Source organism: Ictidomys tridecemlineatus, chromosome 13 (genome assembly GCF_052094955.1).
Source record: "Ictidomys tridecemlineatus isolate mIctTri1 chromosome 13, mIctTri1.hap1, whole genome shotgun sequence".
NCBI lineage: Eukaryota > Metazoa > Chordata > Mammalia > Rodentia > Sciuridae > Ictidomys > Ictidomys tridecemlineatus.
Window position 1 is genome coordinate 48,611,905 of NC_135489.1, and position 24,944 is coordinate 48,636,848.

Genomic DNA, 24,944 nt, shown 5'->3' on the forward strand with positions numbered 1-24,944 from the left:
ATTCCACACTTGTATAATTATATCAACATGAATTCCAGTGTCATGTATAACTAAAAAGAACCAGTAAAAAAAGAGGAGGAGGAGGAGGAGGAGGAGGAGGAAGAGGAGGAGGAGGATTAGGGGACACAGTGATTGATCGAGGTCTATGGTACAGTGCCTGACAAATACTAAGCACTCGGTAAGTCATTATTAAGCTGGGAGAGGAATAACTGCAGCTGTGGAAGCTGGCATGACTCTATTTTGGTGATGGCATCAGATAGTTAATTCCAACTTTTCTTTCTCTTTTGTAGGACTAGAGATCAAACCCAGGGGCTCATGCATGTTAGGCAAGTGCTATGTCAATGAATGACTCTCAGCCCTCTTCCAAAGACAAACCTTAATTAACATTTGAAAAATAGGAGTAGTATTTTTTAAAAAAGGACTGACTCATCTTTATCTATTATCCAGTGTATCCTCAGCATCTAGCAGAATCCTGTTGAATGAATGATTCTAAAAAATTGGCTAATTCTATTTGTTCTTTTGTATTCACATAAAATTGCCTGGCACTTAAAGACCAAAGTGTTCACATTCCTATTTCCAGAAATAAAAACTTTCCATATTTCTAAAAAAAAAAAGGTTCTTGAGTCTGAAAAGGTCTTGGAGTCCAGTGTCTGCCTCATGTCACAAGCTCCTACAATTTAAGCTCATGAGACAGTGTCCTGAAAGCCTGACCAGGCCACCTGGACAGGATATCAGAGCATAAATTTGCCTGGAGATGGTCTTTCCCAGCTGTGAAGTGGCACAAATGGGGATCAGAGGTAAAGCAACACAGGTGCAGGTGTGAAAGTCAAACTGTTTATTCTTTCGCCATTTTATTTGGGTTAGGTAGCAGCACTGCTCGGAAGACCCTTGGGAGTGGGGAGAGGGAATCTGTTGGATGGAATCTTCCCTCTGAGCAACAGTTATCCTCAGTGCCCTATTTCAGCACTTTTCGTGGTAGACTTTTCAAAGGCAGGTCAAGGTGTGGAAGGAAGATGGTTTTGGAGGAAACGTTCTTTGTAAAAGTTCAAGATAGAGGCCAGAAGTTTATTTTTTGTATCTCCTCATGCATGTGCCTTGGAATTGTTTTTGGAATCTGACTTCAGACAGACAAATGTTCCAGGTAGCATATAACGGGTTCCATCTTTCCAGGATCTCTGCCTTTGGCTGATGTGACACCATACTCTCTTGATAGTTGAGTATCAGCTCTGGGGTGGGCCTGATACCATGTGTATTCCCACATCAGCCATAAAACAGGGCCTTCCAGACATCCAGATCTGGGGCTCTTCCCTACCCTGCAGATGCCTCTCCATCACCCCTGCTCCACCAACATGAAGCCAAAGCACATTCGAAATTGACCACTTCCTCTGGGGCTGGCCAGACACACATCGAAGGTGGTGACAGGTGATAGGCTGAAGACAGAGCCTGCTTGACTGAGCCAGGTATGTGCTCAGGCTTGATTTATACCAGAAAAACCTGCAAGGATATTTCTAGACACTTGAAGAGATTCACTGTTCTGAAAAAATGATACATTAAAAAATATATATATACACATATATTTAATTATATTTTTAAACCACAACTGAAAAAAAATTATTTGCCATCAGGTAGAATTAAATCTGACAAAAAAACTAGGATGTTTTATTAGTACCATTATTGTTTTCTTTGGCTCCATGCATTATATTGGTAAAATGCCAATAAAAGGGAAAATAATTGTAAAAGGCAAAATATTTTGTACAAAAATACAAAGTTTTAAAAACTCTTTAAGTATATTTCATATTATTACTAAGAGTTGGTCTATATATCTGTATGTCTGTATATTTTTCCTACATTTGGGATTTTAGAAATGTAAGGTACTGTTCACGCAGTGTATGTTTAAGTTCTTCCCGTAGCTTGGCAACCAATGATGGTCTTTCTGAGTGGAACATTCCATGTTGGAAGGTAACATTTGTATAAATGTATGGTTATTGGCTGAGAAAAATCTGTGTAATTCAGTCCATCTGCACACTGAAAATTGACATCTCATAGTGGGGGAACATTTTTGTACCCAAGTCCTTGGGTCATGGCAAACACTAGTTGTCAATTTTCTTCAGTACTTAGCTTTCAGTGCTTCTCTTCCCCCAACTTGGTGAGAAGGTGATGAAATCAGAAAGGAGCATCCTTTGTCTTTGAGAAACTGTCTGGAAATGTGTTCATGTTATTACATCACAGTCCATTATAATGCGGATGATAGTACTAGGAGAGAAAAATAAGGATGGACGTTAGTTTTGCTTACAGAATAAAGTTAATGTTTCCTAAAGGAGAAATCTTTAGGAAAGATCCTAAAACACATCATTCAACATTTTCTTTTTTAAAAAAAAAAGTCTAGAAATTCTTATTCAGATTAAGTCAATGCTAAATTTCTTTTCCTTTATTGCACTACTGGGAATCAGACCCAGGGCCTGATACATAGGTAGGCCAGTGCTCTACCACCAAGCCACATCCCCAGGCCCTAAATTTTGTTTTGAAAGGATCTATTCTGGGAGAAGCCTATCCCTTCTTCAAATCTCAAAAGGCCAAACAAGTTACACAAATTCTGGATTGTCGGCATTGACGGTAATTGCTCGTTTAAATATGCATGTTTCTCCCCTCAACTTACCAGGGTGTAGTTTCTTATGTATCTTGTGATCCCTAGCACTTGGAACAATATTTGACACATTGAAAGTATCCAGTAATTGACTGTTAAGTGGGTATATGGATAATTTGAATCCCAGATAGTTCCAAAACTAATCAAAACAAAATATACCTGAGGGTTTTGTCAACCACTTTGAAAAATATCAGTTTTATTGAAATATAATTCATGCATCATATAATTTACCCATTTAAAGTGTTATAATTCAGTGTTTTTCACAAATTTGTTCCTATTAGAAATAGTCTAATCTTAGTAGAAAATATTTTCATTATTCCTCGAAGAAATCCCACACTTATTAGCATTCCTTCCTCATTTCCTTGATCTCCCACCACAAAATATAGTTCTGATGAACAAAACTAAGAAACTGGGTACAGTGGCACTCTTCTGTAATCCCAGTAACTTGGGAGACTGAGGCAGAAGGATCACAAGCTTGAGGCCAGCCTCAGAAACTTAGTGAGATCCCCATTTCAAAAGAAAAATTAAAAAGGACTGGGGATGCAGCTCATTGGTTTAGCAATGCTGAGTTCAATTTCCAGTACAATAAGAGAAAAGAAAACAAAACCAAGATGTTCATTCTCAGATGTTCTTGGGTTTTTCTAAGTTGCTGAGGCTTGCCTGGAACATTTGATCCTCTTGCCTCAGTCTCCAAAGTAGCCGGATTATAGGTGCGAATCACCATACCTGGCTGATGCCCCATTCTGAAGAGGGTAACATATTAAATGAAGCTTTAGATAAGTATCTTTTGAAGTCCAGAAAAGCTCCAAAGGCCTCTTTGGCTTATGACCTTCTGTAAGGATGCACACTATCCCTCCATTATGTAGCACAACATCTGGCCTATAGTAGATGCTCAATAAATACACATGGAATTGACTGGTTGGCTAACATGGATGGATGTCTACACAATCCAGATGTGACATTGGTGCATATTAAAGAACAGTTAAGTGACAATATTATAAGCTGTTGACCTGGACCAGTTAGTCTGACATTTATTGAGTACTTCCTATATATCTGGCACATTTATTACCTTCTGTAAGTCCTAACAACAACCAATGATCAATATCCCATTATTATTTCCTGAAGATTAATAATCTAACCCACAGTTAGTAGCAGAACCAGATCAAAACCTAACTGAAGAGCCTGCATTTGGAGTCCTTCCCCTTACTAAACTCTGTCCCTGAAACAGGACATGAGCTCTGCAGTGACCTCATAAATCCCATCCACTGCTTACCTGTCTCCCTGTCTTTCTCGCAAATGAAGTTATTGATGTCTTCACACTGGAAATCATTCCACTGTCCAGCATAAATCAACCCAGCACAGTCTTCTCCTGGCCCATGGCCATGACCCCAGTTATCTGGCTGTCCAGCTTTCCAATTTCTTTTAAAGAAACAGAAACGGAGTGTTATTTGCATAGTAATGCAGAGGTTTGCTTTGCTTCCTAGCAGCAGAAGAATGTTAAAAAAACCCCAAAACCAAAAAACCAACCCCCCATTCCCCCCCCCAAAAAAAAAAAAACCAACCCTGAAGCATGTCATTTGTCCTGGAATGAAAGGGTGCTGTTTGAAAGCAGGGCCTACTCTATTCAAAATCAGAAGCAGCTGTTCTGCAGGGCCATGGGTAGTGCATGGCAGGCCCTGCAGGCTTGTTATCTTTGCCATGATGAAATCAACTCATGGAGCTTCTTCACAATGCTGAGGGGGTGACTCCTTTTGTGACACAATGAGATGAATGGCTTCCTAATGAGTACTGGAATGCTGACCTCTGGGGATGTGGGTATGTAGATGTGCACGTCCCCATGCTCGTCTCACACGCATGCTTGCTTGTGAGAACTCAGAGGGATGCTTGTACACATGGATACTGCGTCCCTCACATGTTAGAGCATCAAGGAAGAGAGACCCTTGATAGGCATCCACAAGAACCTACAGTGACCAACGACTGGTAACGATTTTCCAGCTAGATGTGGATGGTTGATTCCTTTAGAAAGAAATAGTAATTTAACCCCACTGAAAGTGACTTGCATATTTCACTGCCTTTTGGGGGGGGAGAGAGATTCTGTGGAAAACAGTGACAGTGACTGGGAGACTAGTGTTTGAGACTGGGGTCCCTGAAGACTTCATGGCTGTGGCCTACTTGGTGACTGGGAAAATTTCTGTGCAAAGGCATAGGATGCCCAGTTGCTATGGCGATGTCCTCCACACTAGAGTCTCATCAGCTTTGACCTTATCTCAGGCACAGCAGCTCCTGGGAAAGAAGGAACTTCCTTGCTAAGATAACCACAATGTTCACCAGTTCCGCTGCTCCTGAATCTGCCCACGAATTTAGTAACTTTAAACAATGGACTTTCTTGAGAGCTGCACAATGCTCCTAACATTGCACATTGCAACTGTAGAATGCAACTGAGGAAACAGCTGCATACTGTTGCTAACTCTGTAACTTTCATGAATACAAAGAATAATGCTTGCATAGTCTTTAATCTGATTTAGAGACATATATAATAAAGATTGCTGGTGTAATTCTTTAGACCTGCTTCTCCATTAGACAGCAGCGCTCCACCAGACCCCAGATGTTTTATCTTCAAGATCTGCATGTGTTGACTCTTTATTTCTTCCTCGCTGCAACCTGCTAGTTTGGCTGTGCTGGTGGAGGCAAGATTCTTCAGAACAAGTGCTCTTTAGGATGCGTTCACTTGGGGCTTGTTACCTTGGAAGCTGTTCCTCAAAGAATCACTTTGCTAGAGCTAACAGTTCTTGATTCTGTTTTTGTGCAGTAAATTAGCTGTGCTTCCGCACTCCATTCTTGAAGGTGAACTTTTCTTTTCTTTTTTTTCCAAAGATGCAGGTTCACACACAGACACTTGTGGTTTTTGCCCAAGAGGACAAGCTGGCCTCACGTGGTGGGTCTGAAAGAACACCTGCAGCAGGTGCTTCATATCACTACCCATCAGCCAAAGGTTATCCTGGAATCACCCAAGAGGCACTCACTGCCCTATAGCTTTTGACAATATGACCCCAAAACCAGAGGGCAGTAGGAAAGGACAGGTGAAGTTTATTGTCAATGGGTGGGAAAGCGACTGACATCCTCAGGCCCAAATATATGTCTTGGGATTTTAAAAAATAAAATGATCTCAATGAAATAAATCTAATGATGCAGATAATTTAGAGGAAACCATCAACTGATGGTTGATGGGAATAAAAAAATTGGAATGATGCTTAGGGAGAATTAGAAAACTCACTCCATACCCATAAAGTACCTACTATGTGCTGGTGATGTCAACGAAGCATTGCAGAGCACAAAGTCCCAGCTCTCAAGGAACTTATATAACAATTCAGAATCTCAGGTGGTCACTGTGATGCCAGACACAGATGAAGGTGGGAAGGAAAAAACAGTTTACTGTATTTGTGTTTGTGTGTGTGTGTGTGTGTGTGTGTGTGTGTGTGTGTGCAGTTCTATCCACCTTGCAGGAGGACACCCTTGGAAGTATCAATCATGCCCAAGTAGTTTTTGATCTTGTTCATGTACACTTTATCCATTTCTGCCAGTAACATGAAGGGGGCTGATTCTAATTTTACTTACAAAACTGGAGATCTACAATTCCTGAGTAGAATATTTGATATTCTTGATTTCTCTGTTAATTGGCAAACTATACATATGGCTTCTTTGTGTTTAGAAGACCTGTTTTATATTGCATTTTCTTTTAAGTCATGGCAAGCTAAGTAGATAAAAGAAGATCAGAGACTAGACTGGAAGATAACCAAGTGATAAGGAGATGGCTTTATCACTGTTCTCCTCTTGGCTTTCTAGGTCACTGGAATTCTTCACATACAGAGCTCAAGGATTTTCTTAGGACTAAAAGCCTAGCCAGCATGGGTGGGAGGTGGGCAACCAGAAGCCAGTGGCAGGGGCAATTCATCTTGTAAATTGAGCATTCAAAATCTCAGAGCAGCTCTCTGAAATAGCTAAAATCCCATGGAGTGACTTGTGGTAAAACCCCAAGGTCTGTGTGCTTACAATACAATGGAACAGAACATGCCAGATAAACAGAATGTATATATTTTGCAAAAGAATGTCAGCTTAAATAGCACCTTACCCTGGAAAGATTCTGGAAAGAAGCACTATAGGGATACGGCCACATCAATGATTATAGCGGCACAATTCACAATAGCTAGACTGTGGAACCAACCTAGATGCCCTTCAGTAGATGAATGGATAAAAAAAATGTGGCATCTATACACAATGGAGTATTATGCAACACTAAGAAATGACAAAATCATAGAATTTGCAGGGAAATGGATGGCATTGGAGCAGATTATGCTAAGTGAAACTAGCCAAGCCCTAAAAAACAAATGCCAAATGTCTTCTTTGATATAAAGAGAGCAACTAAGAACAGAACAGGAGGGAAGAGCATGAGGAAAAGACAAACAGTAAACAAAGACGAATGGGGGGAGAGAAAGGGAGAGAGAAGGGAAAGCATATGGAAATGGTAGGAGACCTTCAATGATACACAAAATTATAAGAGGTTTTGAGGGGCAAGGGGGAGGGGGAAAAAGGGTGAGAATTGAACAACATCAGAGGAGGTAGAGAGGGAAGATGGGAGGGGAGGGGAGGGGAGGGGGGATAGTAGGGGATAGGAAAGGTAGCAGAGTACAACAGTCACTAATATGCCATTATGTAAAAATGTGAGTATATAACAGATGTGATTCTGCAATCTGTATTTGGGGTAAAAATGGGAGTTCAAAACCCAATTGAGTCAAATGTATGAAAGATGATATATCATGAGCTCTGTAATGTTTTGAACAATCAATAAAAAAAAAGAAAGATTGAGTCTGTGCTGAAAATCCCTGAGTCCCCTATTACAACACACACACACACACACACACACACACACACACACACACACACACCACAGAGTTCACTAGGGAGCAACACATGTACGTTGGAAACACCTAGACTGGCATCTCCACTGAGCTGGAAACACATAAACACATTAGCTAGTGGTACCGAGCACCCCCAGACTTAAGGGGTCATTCTAATGCGGGCAGAAAACATGTTCCCAGTCTTGGGAAGAGTTCCTCCCAACCTCACAACTTACAACTTTCTCATCAACCACAAGATTGAGGCCACATGGCCAAGAAACCTCTGCTGGTAAGGACCTGGCCTCAGAACAGAAAATAGTTAGTGATGAGAAATGTTTCTCTACAGTGGAATGTTCTCCCAACACAAGGGAGATGTGGAGGATTCCTCTCTTGTAGCCTCAGCCAGTCCCACTCTGGCAGAAATGGAAAGTGTGGACTGGCGTGGGCTATTATTGAACTAGAGGACACTGAAGATTCCCTTCTGGTCCCTGCCTTCCTGTGGTTCTATATTGTAAAAGCACAACATATGATGTGATATGGAGCTGTCTGCATGGTCGGAAAGGCAACCTGTGTCTGATCTTTGTGAGATAAAGATGAAAACTGTTATTCAAAACTTGACAGATGATCTCCAGATGGATAGAACAGGAGGAGATTATAAAGTGTTTGGGGAAAGCTCTAGGAAGACTCTCACATCTCTGGTGATTTCAGGTGAGCAACTATAAGCACATTAGGGCAAGATTTATTGCCCTGAGCAGGTGGGCAGACCCTAAGTCCCGTGCATATCCAGTTCTGCCCGGTACAGACAGCCTTCATTAACAACAACAAGCTACCAAATGGTATACCTACACTTACTCCATGAAGAGTAGAAATATTGGCATTGATATGACCCTACTCTCACTGATCCTTTCTGTTGTTTGTTTTTTTATTTCAGTGCTTTTTTGGGTATTGACCGTTTCTTTCCTTCTGTTCATCTTGTATATATGTGTGGTGCTGGGATTGAACTCAAGGACCTTTTTGTGCTCCTTATTTAGGGATTAATTTGCTCTTATTTTTCTACCCTAGTAAAGTGGAAGCTTAGATCTTTGATTTTCAATCTTTAAAAAATGTTTCCAATGTACACATTTTAAGGCTATATGAATGGTCCTCTAAACACTGTTGTAGCTGCGTACCACAAATTTTTGACATGTTGTAGTCTCATTTTTTAAAAACATTCCTATTTCCTTTGTGATTTCTTCTTGATCTGTGGTTTACTTAGAAATGTTTCATTTAATTTCCCAACATTTTGAATTTTACAGATGATCTTTCTGTTATCAATTTTGAATTTAATCATTTTAGACAGAGAACACACTCTATGTAATTCCAGTTTCTCTTAAAATTATTGAGACTTGTTTTATGGGCTTGCATATAGTTGATCTTGGTGAACATACCACATGCACTAGCAAAGGAAGTATTTGCAGCTGTTGGGTGAAATGTCTCATGGATGTTAATTGTCAAGTTAGTTGATCATGTCTACCATATCCATACTAATTTTCTATCTACCTGTTCTGTCATTTCCTGAGAAGATAATGCTGAAATCTCCTTCAAAGTCCTGCTATATCCCCTTTTAGGGTTATATCCCTTTTATTATGACACAGCCTGAAAATCTATCTTTTCTAACTGAGAACAAAGATAACACCTCTTACCCACACTGTTGCCTCCATATTCCAAAAATACCCTACAGGCCAGCACACAGGCTGGTTCACAATGGACACTTCAGGATAATTCATCAAATGTTATTTCAGGACTATGAATAGCCCCCCAATCTCCAGTCAGGGCGGGCAGGTGCTGGCCAGGAATCAAGTTTTCACAGGTACGCAGTGAAATGAGAAAAACAGGTGTGTGTTGACCCGTGAATGTGTGTGATTGACTGTAAGATGTCCAACTGTCTCTTTTTTTGGAAAGGAGGGTAGGTTTATTATTTATTTTTAATGCTATGATTTGTTGATAGGTTATTTAAAGCAAAAAAACAAAAAAACAAAAAAACAAAACCATGTCCTTCATAGGCAAAAGAAATCTGTCACTCTATGTCATCGGTTAATCTTTGTGCTGAAATGGCACTGGTGTGCCCGAGCACTGTCCCAAGCTATGGCAGAGTGCATCTCATGAGGTCCTTTTCCCCTGCTGGTCCTGCTCCAGTGCAGAACTAGTGTAAGATGTGGTGAGTCAGGCTTTACGGTTTATGGGCTATAAACCCGAATACAGGTCTGTCTGTTCCCTGAGCTTTTGGCATCTAGTTCACATCAGTGTCACTTTTCATCTGTCTGCTCCAGTAGCTCCTCTCCAGCAGGTCTCAGCAGGCACAGCGCAGTGGGGCTGAGAGGCTGAGGAGAGAGTCCTTTATTCCTTGACTATTTCCTCTTTAACAACAACCACAAAACCCTTAAACAGTTTCAGAAGGGCCATGTGTGTGTTGGGAAAAGGGTAAGAGGGAAGCTAAGGCTCTTAATTCTTTTGTGGCTTGAGCAAGGCCTGGAGGGATGGTGCCGGGGCTGTCTCCCTCTGGTTTGGGGAGGAGCTGAAGAGGACTGGGATTAATCCTTGTTGAATGTTGAGTAGAATTCAGCTGTGAAGCCTCTGGGCTTTTCTTTGTTGGGAGGTTTTTCATGACTACTTCAGTCTCCTTATTTGTTACTGGTTTCTTCAGGCTTTCTATTTCGTCTTGATTCCGTTCTTGATACGTTTCTAGAAATGTCTTCGCTCTTCTAAGTCATCTGAGTTGTTGGTGTATAATAGTTCATAATAGTCTCTTGTGGTCTCTAGACCCTGAAATGATTGCTGGTGGCGAGAGAAAGGGAGATACATGGCTCTCTGCTTGGAGCCCTCAGAAACAGAGAGGAGGAGGCTAAAGCTGGACCTGAATAGGAGAAAAAGCATCTGGGGATAGGATACTAGGGAGGCCCAGTCTCTGTGCCGATACCATGACAGGAAATTTTACTCGTCTTGTCTTCTTTACACACCTCTCATAAGACTTGCATGAGATACTGTTTGTGGCATCTCAGTCAGGACATTGTTCAATATAGAAATTCCAGATAGTAGTATTCTATTATGATGGTATATCGATTATTGCAAACTATGATAATATATTGATTATGATGATAATAGTAATAATAGTACCAATACTTGCAGGTAATATTTCTCAAGTCCCCCATTGCAAGCACTGTACTAAATACCATATATATGTGTGTATATAATATGCACACACACATATATATACATATATACATACATGATTATATTTATTATTATCATTATTATTAGGTGGTGGCATTGAAAACAGGAGCAGTGGAGGGTTGGATATGGGAATGGGAGGCAGAGATTAAAGGAAATGACCAAGTTAATTCTCTGTCAGTCAAAGAAAGCCAGGATCTTTTTACAGGGAGTTGAAGGGAGCTAAAAAACAAAATCCATCTCTTCTACTTTTCTCACTACCTTAAAGGGAAAACAAGGCCTGTGGTAGATTCACTAAGAAATTCATGTATACAAATATATGATATATATTTACACATATTATATATATATATATCACTGAATTTTCAAAATACTGGCATAGATATTTTGTTAAACTCATGTTTGTACCTGGGGATGTCGAGATGTTGAATGGCTGAGTAACTCCCAGGGGACCTTGAGACATCAGGTTGAGGGCCTGGAACACAGATCTTGCTTGATTCCAACACATGTGCTCCTTCTCTTCTCCTTGACTACACTGCCTGTTTCTCTAGACTGAGCAGTGTTTATTATGATATGTCAAATTAAATTAGCCTTCAGTTATTGAGACCTCATACGATGTCTGCCTAATTTATTCTTGCTTTTAGAATTTGATCCTGGGGATTTATACATGTGTATGTATTCCTTTGGGTGGAAAATGAGACACAGAGTCTGTGCTGTGGCTGGGGCGCAGGAGCCGGAGCTAGCAGAAGGCTCCAGGGTGGCTGTGGCTGGGGACAAGTTCCTAGTAGGTGTCTGGTGATGTAATCCTTCTCAGGGACCAGGTACTAATATGGGCACTCTCCACCCAAATCACATAAGTCTTGCTGGATCCCAGGGAAAAGAAGCCAAGTTTCACCTTGGGAGAGCTGGCGAGGACAGTACTGTTCCATCTCAATCCATTCCATATGGGCCAATTCAGTTTTTTCTTGGAGGAAGGCTTAAGATTGAATTTCTTAGTGAGTCTAACCCAGACCTTTTTTCCATTCATGCTAGTGAGAAAAGTGCAGAAGATGTATTTTTTCCTTAGCTCCCTTCAATTCTTTTAAAATATTCTGGCTCTCGGCTGTCAAAAAAAAAAATAGATTTGCCTTTTCCCCTAATAATCTTTGCTTCCCATTCCCACCTGCAAACTTCCATAGCTCCTGTTTTAGACGTCAACACCCAAACTGTTTTAAGTATCTTGAAGCGCATCCCTGCTATTCTGAGTGCTCCTGTTGGGGTGTCAGGGTATTCTGGAGTGCCAGAGTGTGCCAGGGCACAGCTTCCTCCCCCGAAGGACAGGTGCAGAAGAGCAGACAGAGAATCGGACGGGCCAGCAGGCAGATATCCACTGGCCTTAGTGAGCAGTATGAGGCTCACCTACAGGGCAGATGAAAACTCTTCAAACGCTCTACCTTAATAATTGGTCTCTTTCTTCTTCTAGGAGATGACCTGATTCTGGTTTCCACCTATATTTTGTAGTCATGTACTTCACATGGAGGATTTAAAAATACAAAGCCACCTGTCTACCATGTGCATGCTCATATGCATGCAGAGGCATTTTTAAAACTCTACATGGTTTCTCCATCACCTCTGAGCCTACTGCCACTCCTCCAATACAGGTCACTTTTAAACCCAGAACACTCTTGTCTTCTCCTCTCCTGGCCTGGACCAGCCCCAGGGACTTTGCTGTTCTCTCTCTATGGTGAGATCCAGGGCCTGTTGGAGCCTCTCCAGAGCCTGGCTTCTCTGCTTTCATCAAACTAATGGTTCTCAGAGGTGGATTTTTATAAGTTCTGCCCCACTCGGAACAGTTTGTTGCATATTTCCTCATCTAGAAGAGGCAAGGTCAGAGTAGGAAGAAGTGAAATTCAAATTTATAGAATTGACTCATCCTTAGATCCCTGGCTAGGATTAGGGAGGGAGCTGACACCCCTGGGTAGGAGGCAACTCTAGAATCTCCCTTCCAACTGGGAGATGTGAGAAGGTACTGCAAAGTGCTTCCATTCTTTGTGCTGCTTATGTAGAACTCAGGCCACCTGGGATGTACAGGGAACCTTCCAACCTTTAGGAGATGATGGTGCTATGATGCAACTTTGTGGTGCATATAAGTTTCCCAGGTGTAGAAGCATCAAGATCTTGTAGTTTATAATCTCACTCTGGCCAGTCGCCTCCTGGAGGCCAGCATCATCCTGAAGGGAGTCCCTAGTCCTCAGAAACATATCTGGGATCAACACTGAACTGGCCTGAGGTTGCTGGGCTTCATTATCCTCCTGCTAGCATTAAAACAAACACACACACACACACACACACACACACACACACACACACACACACACACATTGGCCAGAAGTACCGTACTGTGGTACTTTTATAAGATTTTACAAGTCTCGTGATTTTGGTCTTAAAAATGAAAAAAAAAATAACTTCACTCCATTAAAAGAAAAGGGGAAAACCCTACTCAATGGCATAGCAAGTGTCAACCACAGATGCCCTCGCAGAAATACACACCGGGTACCAGGAGCCTGCCTTGGGGAGGAAGGCTAGAATATAAGGTCAGAAAGAAAGAAACTTCAGGAAGATGGGCCAGAGGTGGACACACAGAACGGGGCGCATCTGACCACCAACGGGACGTTCCCGAGCACTCACTTGTAGTCCAGAGGCTTCCCATCCAGCCATTTCCATTCGTTTTCCTGTTCGGAGTCTGTGAGGCCGATCCAGTGGCTGTCTCGCCCCACAAGCTGCTTTTTTATCCATTGCTGAAAGAATAAATCAGTGCAGATGCACTATGATTTCTTGGCACAGGTGTCTGAGGGAATTTCTTTTTTGGCTTAACATATGGGAAAAGGGACAATTGAAAGAGGACATTTGTCAAAATGTACAGTGGCTTCTGTTGCCTTCTTTCCGTTATGCTTGCTTCATTTGGCTCTGTTTTGGGGGCTTTGACTTTTTCCTCTCCCAAGTTTTCGAATGATATTAAAGGGACGCCCTTCCTCCAGATCACCCAGACAACTCCAAGAATCCTCTGAGTGAAGCCTCATTTCCCTTCTGTCACCCATCCCTGCTGTGAGCTGCTGACAGGGAATAGCCCTGGCATTACTAAGCTCTTCCTCTGGGGCTAGGTCCCATGGCCATGTGGTGTGCAGTGTGTCCTTAAGCCTCTACCACATCCTATTTACCAAAGATGACAGGGCTGAGCTGGGATGGGGCCCGGGTCTGCTTATTCTAAAGCCCAGCCGCTCAGCTGCTCTCCTCTTCCTTAGCAGTTACTTTAAGAGAACTCTTTTTATTATTTTTTTAAGGGTGTGTCTGCTAGAAATATCTGGGGGAAAAGGAAAAGAGGTCACTGGAATGGGGTGGCACCAAAGGAAGAGCGTTGGCCTTGTTGCGAGTTGGGCCTCAGTCCCAATCTCGACTCTGGATTTTCTTGATGTTCTATGAATACAGCATTTAAACCTCCTTGGGCCTGTTTTTCTATTCTAGAAAATGGGAAATTATAAAGAGGTTCAAAAAAAAAAAATGTCTTCCAAGTGCCCAGCACATGGTATGGATCTATTAAGTGGTTGCTGTGGTTGTCACACGTGGGCCCTACTTCCTCCTCAGACTTTTGTGCTCTCCCCCACCCCCCTAGGGCCAAATGTCCCGTCCCTCACAGCCTCCCACCCCCCAGCCCTCCAAGTGCTCTGTTCTCTGGCTCTTTCTCCACAACCTCAAGCTTCTCTGCATTGTGACTCTCCCAACAGCCACAGGGAGGAGCCGTACATCTCCAGGCTCCAGAAACCCTCCCTCCCAGGCAGAGGCAGGAAGAAGACAGAATTCCCATCAATGCTGTTAATGCTTCCAGTCACTGGATAGAGTATCTCCATAATGGAGCCTTCCATGTTTATGTGACTATGAATTCTTGATATTTTGGACTCCCCAGCAGGCATGCAATTTCCTGAGGTAACATAGCCTTAAATTACAGCTTTCCTCCACCAGGTGTGTGGCAAACAGACCTGCTCCTCTCTGGTGTTTATGAAAACGAGATGTGAAGACTTGTCTTCACAGAAAAGCTTGGCATCCTCAAAAATTTCTTTCTCCACCGAAAAATAGTAGCATTTGTCTGTGAAGTTTTTCCAGTGAGGTGGACAGCCTGGGAATACAGAGGTTTAATTAAAACACTGAATAAAAACACATAGAATGCACCCAGCCTCTCAGCTATGGTTATGAGGCACAAGCTGCAGCCCCTTGTGAGTGAGCAGTCACCCACAAGCCAGGAGCCACCCGCATGGAGCCCAGGGCTGACGTTCACAGACAAGCTAAGAGTAAAGACTCGTCCTCCCACGTGGACCACAGAGCATCCAGTAGTAAAACCACATAATCTGGGAACGTCTATGACTGACTCTTTATTCCTCTGTGCCTGGAATAGTCTTTACAGTGATAGAAATAACAGAAACAATGGAAAGCAGGGCAGGCGCAGATGTAGATGGTCAGTCTGGAATCTTTTGGAACCTCCGAACACCTGGATGTGAGAACCCAGAACCACCCCGGGCTCCTGGAACAGCAAAGGTAACTGGAGTCTCACTGGAGCAGATCAAGTGGAACGGGGGTTGCCTCACAGGCTTGGATGCGAACCAATGACACGTTTGCCAAAGGTGGAATTGTCAAGGGACTCGAAGGCTCCAGGACACCTTCTTAAAAAGAAATGGAATCTGGGCATCAACACAGAAATTCCATCCACATGCTGATGAAGTAAACCAAGAGCACTGTCCGTCCCCAGCCTGAAGGGACTCAAATGAGGACAGGGTGGCAGGGAGTGGCCGGCTGTGGGCTGTCATGAAGGAAGTGTCCAAGGTGTGCTGGTCTCTTGAGAGCCCCACTCCTCCAAATAAACAAGTACTGGAGAACTGGGTGGTGTGTGATGTGTGAGCTGCCCGGGCCAGGGCCTATTAGAGCAGCAGGGGCCGTGCATGGCCTCCATGGTGCCTCACCGGTAAATAACATGGTGGGAGGGGGCAGGAGTGTGGCATTGGTCCATGGTGAGCACACGCACCACTCACCTCCCAACCCCCACTGGAAAGGAAAGCTCAGACTTACCATTGGCCTCTGGTGCCAGGGTTGGCTCATTCTGCAGGGCCAGAGGTGCCACTGCTCCTGATGAGCCCGGCGGGCCAGGAGGGCCCTTGGGTCCTGGCATGCCAGGCACCCCTGGCAATCCCGGCAGTCCCCGCGGTCCAGGCACTCCAGGTTCTCCCACAGTGCCCTGCAGGCCCTGGAAGCCAGGAGGGCCCTGGGGGCCGGGGAGTCCGTCCTTGCCTGGTGGGCCTGGGGGGCCTGGGTCCCCACTGGGTCCCTGAGGTCCAGGTTTCCCAGGGGACCCACGGGAGCCTTTGGGGCCCTGTGAGCCTTTGGAGCCTTTGCCACCACGCTCTCCCGGGGGACCAACGGGTCCTATGGGGCCTCTCTCGCCTGCAGGGCCGGGTGGACCAGGCTCCCCCTTCTCTCCTTTCTGTCCTTTGTTGCCAGTTGGACCAGGGGGTCCCTGAGATCCTCGGTCACCTTTTGGACCTCTGGGGCCAGGAGGACCTAAAACATTAAAAAAAAAAAAAGTAATTGACATAAACATGAAGACCCTTGTGAGTTTCAACATATGAAGAATTTATCTTATCCTGAATTTTAAAAATATCTAGCACAGGAGCTCCAGTGGCGCAATCTGTTAGCGCGGTACTTATAAGAAAAATATCTAGCAAAATGTATGCCATGAAGAATGCTTCTGGGGCTGTTTTACTATTGTTGGCTCTAGTCGTAGGGTAAATCGTTTCCCCACGAAATTCATGTTGAAGTCCCAATCTCTAGTACCTAAGATTGTGACTGTATTTGGAAATGAGGACTTTAAAAAAGTAGTTAAGTTTTGTGCAGGGGGAGAGATGGGGGTTCAATCTGAATCTACTCCCTATGGATTTCCAGTTTCCCCAGCACCAATTGTTGAAGAGACTCTTTTCTCCAATGTATGTTAATGGTGCCTTTGTGCAGAATGAGAAAACTGTATTTATGTGGGGTTGTCTTTGTGTCTTCTATTGTGTTCTGGTGGTCTTCATATCTGTTTTGATGCCAAATGCTGTTTTTGTTACTACAGTTCTGTCATATAATTTAAGGTTTGGTGTTGTGATGTCTCCTGCTTCACTTTTCTCGCTGAGGATTGCTTTGACAATTCTGGGTCTCTTATTTTTCTGAATGAGTTTCATAACTGCCTTTTCTCTTTCTATGAAGAATGTCATTGGAATTTTAAAAGGAACTGCATTAAATTTGTATAATCCTTTTGGTAGTATGGCCATTTTGACAATATTATTTCTGTCTATCTAAGAACATGGGAAATCTCTCCAAGAGATCCTGTGCCTAATAGAAGAAAAAGTAGGCCCTGGGCTGGGGTTGTAGCTCATGGGTAGAGCACTTGCCTGGTGCGTGCAAGGACCTGGGTTGGATCCTCAGCACCATGCAAAAATAAATAAATAAAATAAAGGCATTGTGTCCAACTACAACTAAAGAAAAAAAAAAGTAAGGCTCATATCTACTCAGGAACTAACTTCTTCAATAAGACTCCTAAAATGCAAGAAGTAAAATCATGAATCAATAAATGGAATGGCATCAAACTAAAAAAAGAAATAATCAAGAACACGGAGAGCCTACAGAATGGGAGGAGAAAATCTTTACCACCTGTACCTCAGATAAAATGTTAATACCAAGGATATACATAGAACTGAAAAAACATAACACCAATTTCCCCTATAACCCAATCAATAAATGGGCAAAGGAATGGAATAAGCACTTCACAGAATAAAAAAATACAGAAGATAATGCTAAGTGAAGTCAGCCAATCCCCAAAACACAAATGTAGAATGTTTTCTCTGACATAAGGGGGGTGGCTCATAGTGGGGTAGGGAGGGGGAGCATGGGAGGAATAGATTAATTTTAGATAGGGAAGAGGGGAGGGAGGGAAAGGGAGGGGGCGGGGGATTAGCAAGGATGGTGGAATGTGATGGACATCATTATACAAAGTACGTGAATGAAGACTTGAATTGGGTGTCAACATACCTTATATACAGAGATATGAACAATTGTACTCTATATGTGTAATAAGGATTGTAATGCATTCCACTGTTGTCGCGTATTAAAAAAATAAATAAAACAATACAAATGGTCAAAAATATGTGAAAAATGTTCAACATCACTAGCAATTAGAGAAATGCAAATTAAAATTACAGTGAAATTTCATCTCACTTCAGTGAGAATGGCAATTTTTAAGAATAAAAGTAACAATAAATGTTGTCGAGGATATGGGGGAAAAGGTACATATAAACATTGCTGGTGGAACTGAAAATTGGTGTGACCACTCTGGAAAGCAGTATGGAGATTCCTTAGAACCATTTGACTCGGTTATCCCACTCCTCAGTATATACCCAAAGGATTTAAAATCAGCACACCATAGTGATATGCCACATCAATGTTTAGACCAGCTCAATTCACAATAGCTAAACTATGAAACCAGCCTAGGTGCCCTTCAACAGATGAATAAATAAATATCATGTGGTATATATACAACATGGAATATTACTCAGAAGAATGAAGAATGAAATTATGGCATTTGCTGAGACTGTCATGCTAAGTGACAGCAAACCAATGCAAGTTAGATTCCTGGATGGTTTTGTTTTTGTTTAGTAAGCTTACTCTTTCAACTTCATGTATTTAGAATGTATCTTAATGATGCACAACTTTTTAGTACCCCATTGATCAGCTCCATGTTGATACTACCTCAGTGGGTTTGACAGCAGCAGAAATGTTGTGTAGATTGAGATCAAGATTCCCCTCTACTTATTTCCTCTTCCCCCCCCCCACTAACTTCACAAATATTCGTGAATGACTTATTTGACAAGCGCCATGAAAGGTGCTGTGTGTCAGAGGCGAATTTGACCAACAATTGCAATCAAGGGTTGAGAAGCACTGACCTAATAATTCACTCACTACCACCACACCCTGGCCTCTTCCTCTCTGTTGCACACCATCTTGAATTTATATATCCTCTAGCAATGTCTCCTCCAACACTGTTGTCCTTAGAGCTGAGCCTTATGAGGCATGAGGACTAGCTCAGAGGGATGGGAGGAAAGCTAGATGGGCTTCACTGCCAATTGTAGGTAGGTGCCCAAACTCTCCAGGCTGCTTTAAGTCTAAATACCAATAGAGGAATAAATCAGGTGGCCCACCTTAGAAAGGCTCTTTCTTTCCTATTATCCATCCCAAAAATCAGCTTACTTCACACAGGATTATTTTGAATTTCTCAGGAGTAACAGGACTTCACCCATATAGTTCACAGTCGGAATTTGCATAATGAATGACAGCTGTCAAGGAACTTTCAAATAAAATCAGGTTGCCTGACATTCACCTGTGACATATTACTCCCATAGCAAAGATGATGACAGATAGGACCAGAGACACCAAGATGTTTGTTCAAAGTTACTTAGCTGCTAGCAACAATAAGACATGGACAATCTCAATCTAGTAGTGGAGCTAGGACATGAATCCAGGTCTTCATTGAACTGAACGTATCTAGGAGGACACCATTATCAAAATAGTTCATTGGTATCCCCAAAAAGCTCTTGTTAATGCAGGAATATTTGGAGATAAAAATGATTGGATTAGGAGAGCTGTAGCCTGATTAGTCCATCCTAGTTTGAACCAATGACTGGGTGGTCACTTTAGGTAGGTGGGTAATGGCTGGAGCAAGTGGATCACTGGGGCTCCTGGGGACCCTCCCTCTCCTTACCCTCCGCTCTCTCTGCTTCCTGACCCAGCCATGAGCTCAACAGTTTTCCTCCACTGGGCCCAGAGCCGTGGGGTTGGCCATCTATGGACTGAGACCTCTGAAAACGGGAGTCCCAAATAAACTTTTCCTTCTCTAAATCGTTCTTATCAGGAATTTGGTCCCAGTGATGAAAAAGCTGACTAAATCAGAGTTTCTGAGATCTCATAATTCTTCATGAATAAATAAAAGAGACCGCAAAAGCAGAAAGTCTTCAGTTAGGACAGAAGTGCTGGGAGATGAAGGACCGGTAGCCCTCCTAGCCTACCCTAAGCTCTTCACCTCTGCTGCTGCCCAATGCCCACTCCCTAGCTGGTCTGAGGCCATAACTATGAAGCAGCCCTTCCCACCTGGGCAGGACAATCTCCTTCTGCCCACCTGGAGGAATGTTCACTGTCCCCTTGTGCCGTCCATGGTCTCTGAGCTCTCTTAGCAGAACCTGGGCTCTCGACTTTGCTTTCCCTATTCAAGGTACCCTAGAGGCTGCTTGGGGGTTTATTGGCAGGACCCTCTACTGGCTGAAAGGAGAGTTTGTACTAATGTCTAGGCTTCCGACTAGCTTACACGCGTACCTTCTAGTGTTATCTGCTCTGTAACAGAGAAGTTAGGAGACTGGGTGAAGTGCCTGCTCCCTGAATCCATCTCATTGACCTCTCTCTGTCCACGGCTCCTCCTTATCCTCAGATCCCCTGGCTCTGGGCTGTTACTTCTATCTCTTGTTGGATGGTCCATTTTCTCTGGAATATTCCGCAGCACTTCCCCTAGCCTGGTGCTTACAACTCAACTTCTCAATGTCTTTGTTGTTTTCATTCCCCATCAGCCCTGTCTCCCACCACACCATCACTGCCCTCTCTGATATGCCAGCCATGACCCCAGTGTGGGGTTGTCTCCCACCCTCCTTCCCTCTCACCCTTTTCTCTTTCTTTATGGTAGATTTTTGCAGTGGCCTCTTAGGCGATCTTCCTGCCTGTGATTCCTCTCCATTCATTGCACTCTGCCTCTTGTCATCCTTAAGCCCAGCTCTGAGCTCTGTTTTCTCAGGAACAGTCAGCCCCAACTGGACCATCTGACATCAAGGTTATTCATGGACTGGTCTCCTCTGCATGTCCACACTTCTCTTAGCATTGCCTCTGCCTGTAGCAATTCCTGCTCAACCGCCATGCCATCCTCCCAGGTCACTCCAGATTGAAATTTCCCTCCTCTCATCTTTCAGTCCTTATTTGTCCTACTGAGGACCCTACCCCACCCAGCACCTCACCCTGTCTATCAAATCCACGTACCTCACTGTTAAAGGTGCGGTGCTCTAATACTAATATTTTGGACTGCAGGAAAGATCAGAAAGGAGAGGTTTTAAAGGAATGGTGACCTGCCTTGTGCTCCTCATCTTATTCCAAAAGATAACTTTCTACCTCATCTATGTGTTCTGTGGACCTTGGCTGCCACTATGGGATTACGGAGGGGAGATCTGTCTTTCCTGACTCCGTGGACACTTAAGAACTGATCCACTGGGTCTTGTTGTCTGCAATCCAAGGATTTTTCTTTTTATGCTGGAGAAGCTCATTAAACAACCTAAGTCATTTAGGAAAGATGGGGAAGGTGGACTTTTTGCTGCCAGCCATGTCCTTGTGTAGTTCCGAGTGTTAACAGTGGGGCAAGTAGCATGTATGTGTTCCCCCATAATGGCTATAGCATTACAGAAGGGTCTAGGTAAAAAATGCTGATAATAAGCCAAAACAAACAAACAAAAGAGAAAAAAAACAGAATCTTTCTTCTCAACTAATTCTGTTTCATTTATATAGATATAGAAGATATCTTTTTGCTTTTGATAAAATCTGAAATCCTACTTGTGATGGATTTTTCCAGCTGGGTTAGTATAAAAGCCCATTTTTTTTTTACATAAAACATCACAAATATCCATGATAAACAGGACACCTGTCTCTCTTAATAAGCTAAAGCTTAGTATTCATGGCCTTGGATAGTCTGACAAGCACATAGTCGTTGGTATCTTTATCCACAGTTGTTCGAGCCTTGTGAAAACCACCAGGAAGAGGGTATCCTGCTCTCAGATGCTAGTTATGAGAATAGATAAGGAGATTCACATAATGTCTTGCTCACTAATGCAGGCTCAAAAGTTGCTTTTTTTCTCTCTCTTAAATAATCATTGAGAAAAGGAGCTAAAACCATTTTAAAAGTCAGTACTGGGTCCTCATAAAAATAGATTTTTGTTAAAGCTGGGGTCCATTTTCTTATAGGAACTGTGATGTTGGTATCACTTGTTATTATTGGGATGATTTCAGGCTTTTAGGTCTCGCTTGAATATTTTATTGAGCAGCTGTTAAGGTGAAAATAAATTGAAAAAGAAAAGAAACCCTCAAGGATGAAATGATAGAGTATTTGTGAGTTTGAGGAGTAAACAACTGGAATTCAGAATCGAGAAAATAGCAACACCGCACGCAGAAGCACTGTTGAGCTCTGCTTTCAAATTCGCTGAACATATAACTAAATGTCAAGGCCAACTGGGTGGCTCCCTGGCTTGAGATTCTGAAATGCCAGGTTACCCATGTGGCTGGTAAAGTGGCCACAGTCTCCAATAATGCCTAAAGACAACCATAGCAGGCCCTGTGTTAGCAATGCCAGCAAAACCTCCACCTCATGTTCCCCAGACTCCAGAGCTTTGGGAGCCTTGAAAACTTGATCCTTAGGCAGTTCAAACTCAATGAAAGACAAATCACTTTGTTTCCTGCCTTGGCAACTAAACTGCAGGCCTTGAGAAGTGCCCAGCGCTAAATCCTGCCCCTGAGACAAGGTTCAAATGTGTCTTCCAACAAATCTTCTGGTGCTTAACAAAAGGTAGAGAGATACCTTTAATTCGTTTTGCCATCTAAAATCTTGAAGCCTTGATGTTAAGAACCTCCAGTGGTAAGGTTGGAGAGACAAGGTAGAAAGAAAACAGTGATATAATCTGATATACTTTTCTTCAAATTAAAAAGAAAAGATCTACTTTGAATGCAATTAGTCAAACATTTATTAAACATCTGTATGTTGTTGCTATAGAAAAATACCTGAGATAATAAAAAAAGGATAATAAAAAAGAGGAAAGGTTTATTCTAACTTACAGTTTTAGAGGTTTCAGTCCATGACTTATTGGTTGCCTTGCTTTAGGTAAAGCCACCAGGCAAGGGGAACATTAAGGCTGGGAAGTTATGATGGAGCAAACTATTTACCCCATGACTAGGAGATGAAGACAGGAAAAGACTGGTGTCCCAATCCCTTGAAGGTATACCCCTAATGACCTAAAGACCTCCAGTTAGGCCATACCTCTCAATACCACTAACTCTCAATAGCACCAATCTGAAGACTTTAACACACAGGCCTTTGGGGAACTTTACAGATCTAAACTACAGCATCCTGTAACATGAACAAGGTATTCTGCTTCAGTGAAGTAAAAAAGAATATATAGGGGCTGGGGTTGTGGCTCAGTGGTAGAGCGCTTGCCTCACTTGTATGAGGCACTTGGTTCAATTCTCAGCACCTCATATAAATAAATGAATAAAATAAAGGTCCATCAACAACTAAAAAATATTTTTAAAAAGGAGTATATAATTTTGGGTGGCTGGGGCTATAGCTCAATGGCAGAGCGCTTGCTTGCAAGTGTCAGGCACTGGGTTTGATCCTCAGCACCACATTAAAAAAATAAATAAATAAAATAAAGGCATCTGTCCATCAACAACTACAAAATAATTTTTTTTAAAAAAGAATTTACAATTTAAAAAAATTAAGATATTATTATTATTATTAAGATATTTGGCAGTCATTTTGAAGAATAACTTGATTTGTGATCCAAGCTTAAGAAAGTCATGTTTGGAAAGTCAGGAAAGCTCCTGTGCATGGAGGAGGGTGTATTTACACCACTGTTTCTCACCAACTGGCCACAGGCGGCTACTGTGTCTTCCACTCAGGGATCCCTAGAGAGACAGTCTTGCTCAAGACACGCAGAACAAGGGTGTGGGGTGGCTACGGGGGACACTGAGGCCTCCTGCCCAATCTTCCCCGCTCTTTGCATTGTCCCTGTCCTTCCAGCTTTCCTATGCATCTTTCAAGGCTGAGCTCAGGTGTCAACTCTTACTGAAGCCTTCACTGACTGCACTTCTGAAAATAAACTTCCTGTCACTTCAATCTCCCTGAACACGCTATCCATTCTCTGGAGTCAGCCCAAGGCACAAGAGTTTGGAAAGGGGTTTGGCATTTGCCAGCTATTTGACCTTGACTAAGTTACTTGGGCTCTTTGTGCCTTGGTTACTTCTCCTGCAAATGGGGAATGCTAACAATTCCCACCTTAAAGAGATGTACTGTAAAAGTAGACCATTTGTCAAGCAGTGGGATTGGCATATTGCAGAGACTCCATAAATCCATATGGAGCAAAATGAATGCAGACAGCATCTGAGTTTGATTCCTCTGTAGGACTGGGTACTAGAAGCCATCAGAATCAATCTTAACCCTGTCTATATGATTTTATTCCTTACATATATGAAGCTGTTTTGCTTTCCACCAAAATGTATTGGCAGCAGCTACAGCAGGTGGAAAATTTTTAATTTAATTTTATTATTTTTTTTTTTGCAGTGCTAGGGATCAAACCCAGGGCCTCTCAAATGCTAGGCAAGTGCTCTACCACTAACTCCAACCCCAGTTCCAGAAGAGAAATATTTAATAGGAATTGAACATGTCCACACCAGGATCTTATGCTAACCTCAAACTCGGAACAGCACTCAGTACTTTATATTATTTTACCAAGTCCTCAAAACCCTAAAAGGCACACACAGATGAAGAAACTGAGACACAAAAAGAATGAGGAACTTGGTACCCAAACCCAGTTCTGACTGATATCTTACCTATCAAACCTTATACCTGTCTCAGAAGAGCAGAGAGGGAAACGCTGGGTTGTGCAAAGAATGCCCACACATTTAGGATAAAACTCTATGGTGGTTGGGCTCAGGGGCGCATCCCTGTAATCCCAGCAACTTGGGAGGAGGCTGAGATAGGAGGATCACAATTTTGAGGCCAAGCCTCAGCAACTTAGCAAGACCCTGTCTCAAAATAAAAACTAAAATGGGCTGGGGATGTGGCAGAATTGTTAAGCACCCCTAGATTCAACCCCTGGAAACAACGATAACAACAGCAACAAAACCCCCCAAAGCCCCCAAAAGTCTTTATGTTATTTGTAAAGACTTCTTAATAATGTTTTTTGGTTTACTGACAGAGATGACTGTCATCAGGATTCAACCTGCTCCTGACCACTGACTTCCACTCTGTCAGCTGGCTTCAGATACTTTCTTCCACGCCCCTTCAT

General features: G+C 42.7%; 1 protein-coding gene across 1 annotated transcript in view; it reads right to left on the bottom strand.

Annotated features, from left to right (window-relative positions):
- Positions 1–820: 820 nt before the first annotated feature.
- The window catches only part of Colec12 (collectin subfamily member 12), a 181,168-nt gene continuing 157,044 nt past the window's right edge, over positions 821–24,944 (bottom strand). Inside the window, exons 6-10 of the mRNA XM_005329023.4 lie at positions 15,841–16,329; positions 14,760–14,896; positions 13,414–13,523; positions 3,918–4,063; positions 821–2,253 (exon numbers count right to left, since the gene is read on the bottom strand). Of these exons, the coding sequence (XP_005329080.2) occupies positions 2,234–2,253; positions 3,918–4,063; positions 13,414–13,523; positions 14,760–14,896; positions 15,841–16,329 (902 nt within the window). The 3' untranslated portion in view covers positions 821–2,233. The remainder of the gene's footprint in view (positions 2,254–3,917; positions 4,064–13,413; positions 13,524–14,759; positions 14,897–15,840; positions 16,330–24,944) is intronic.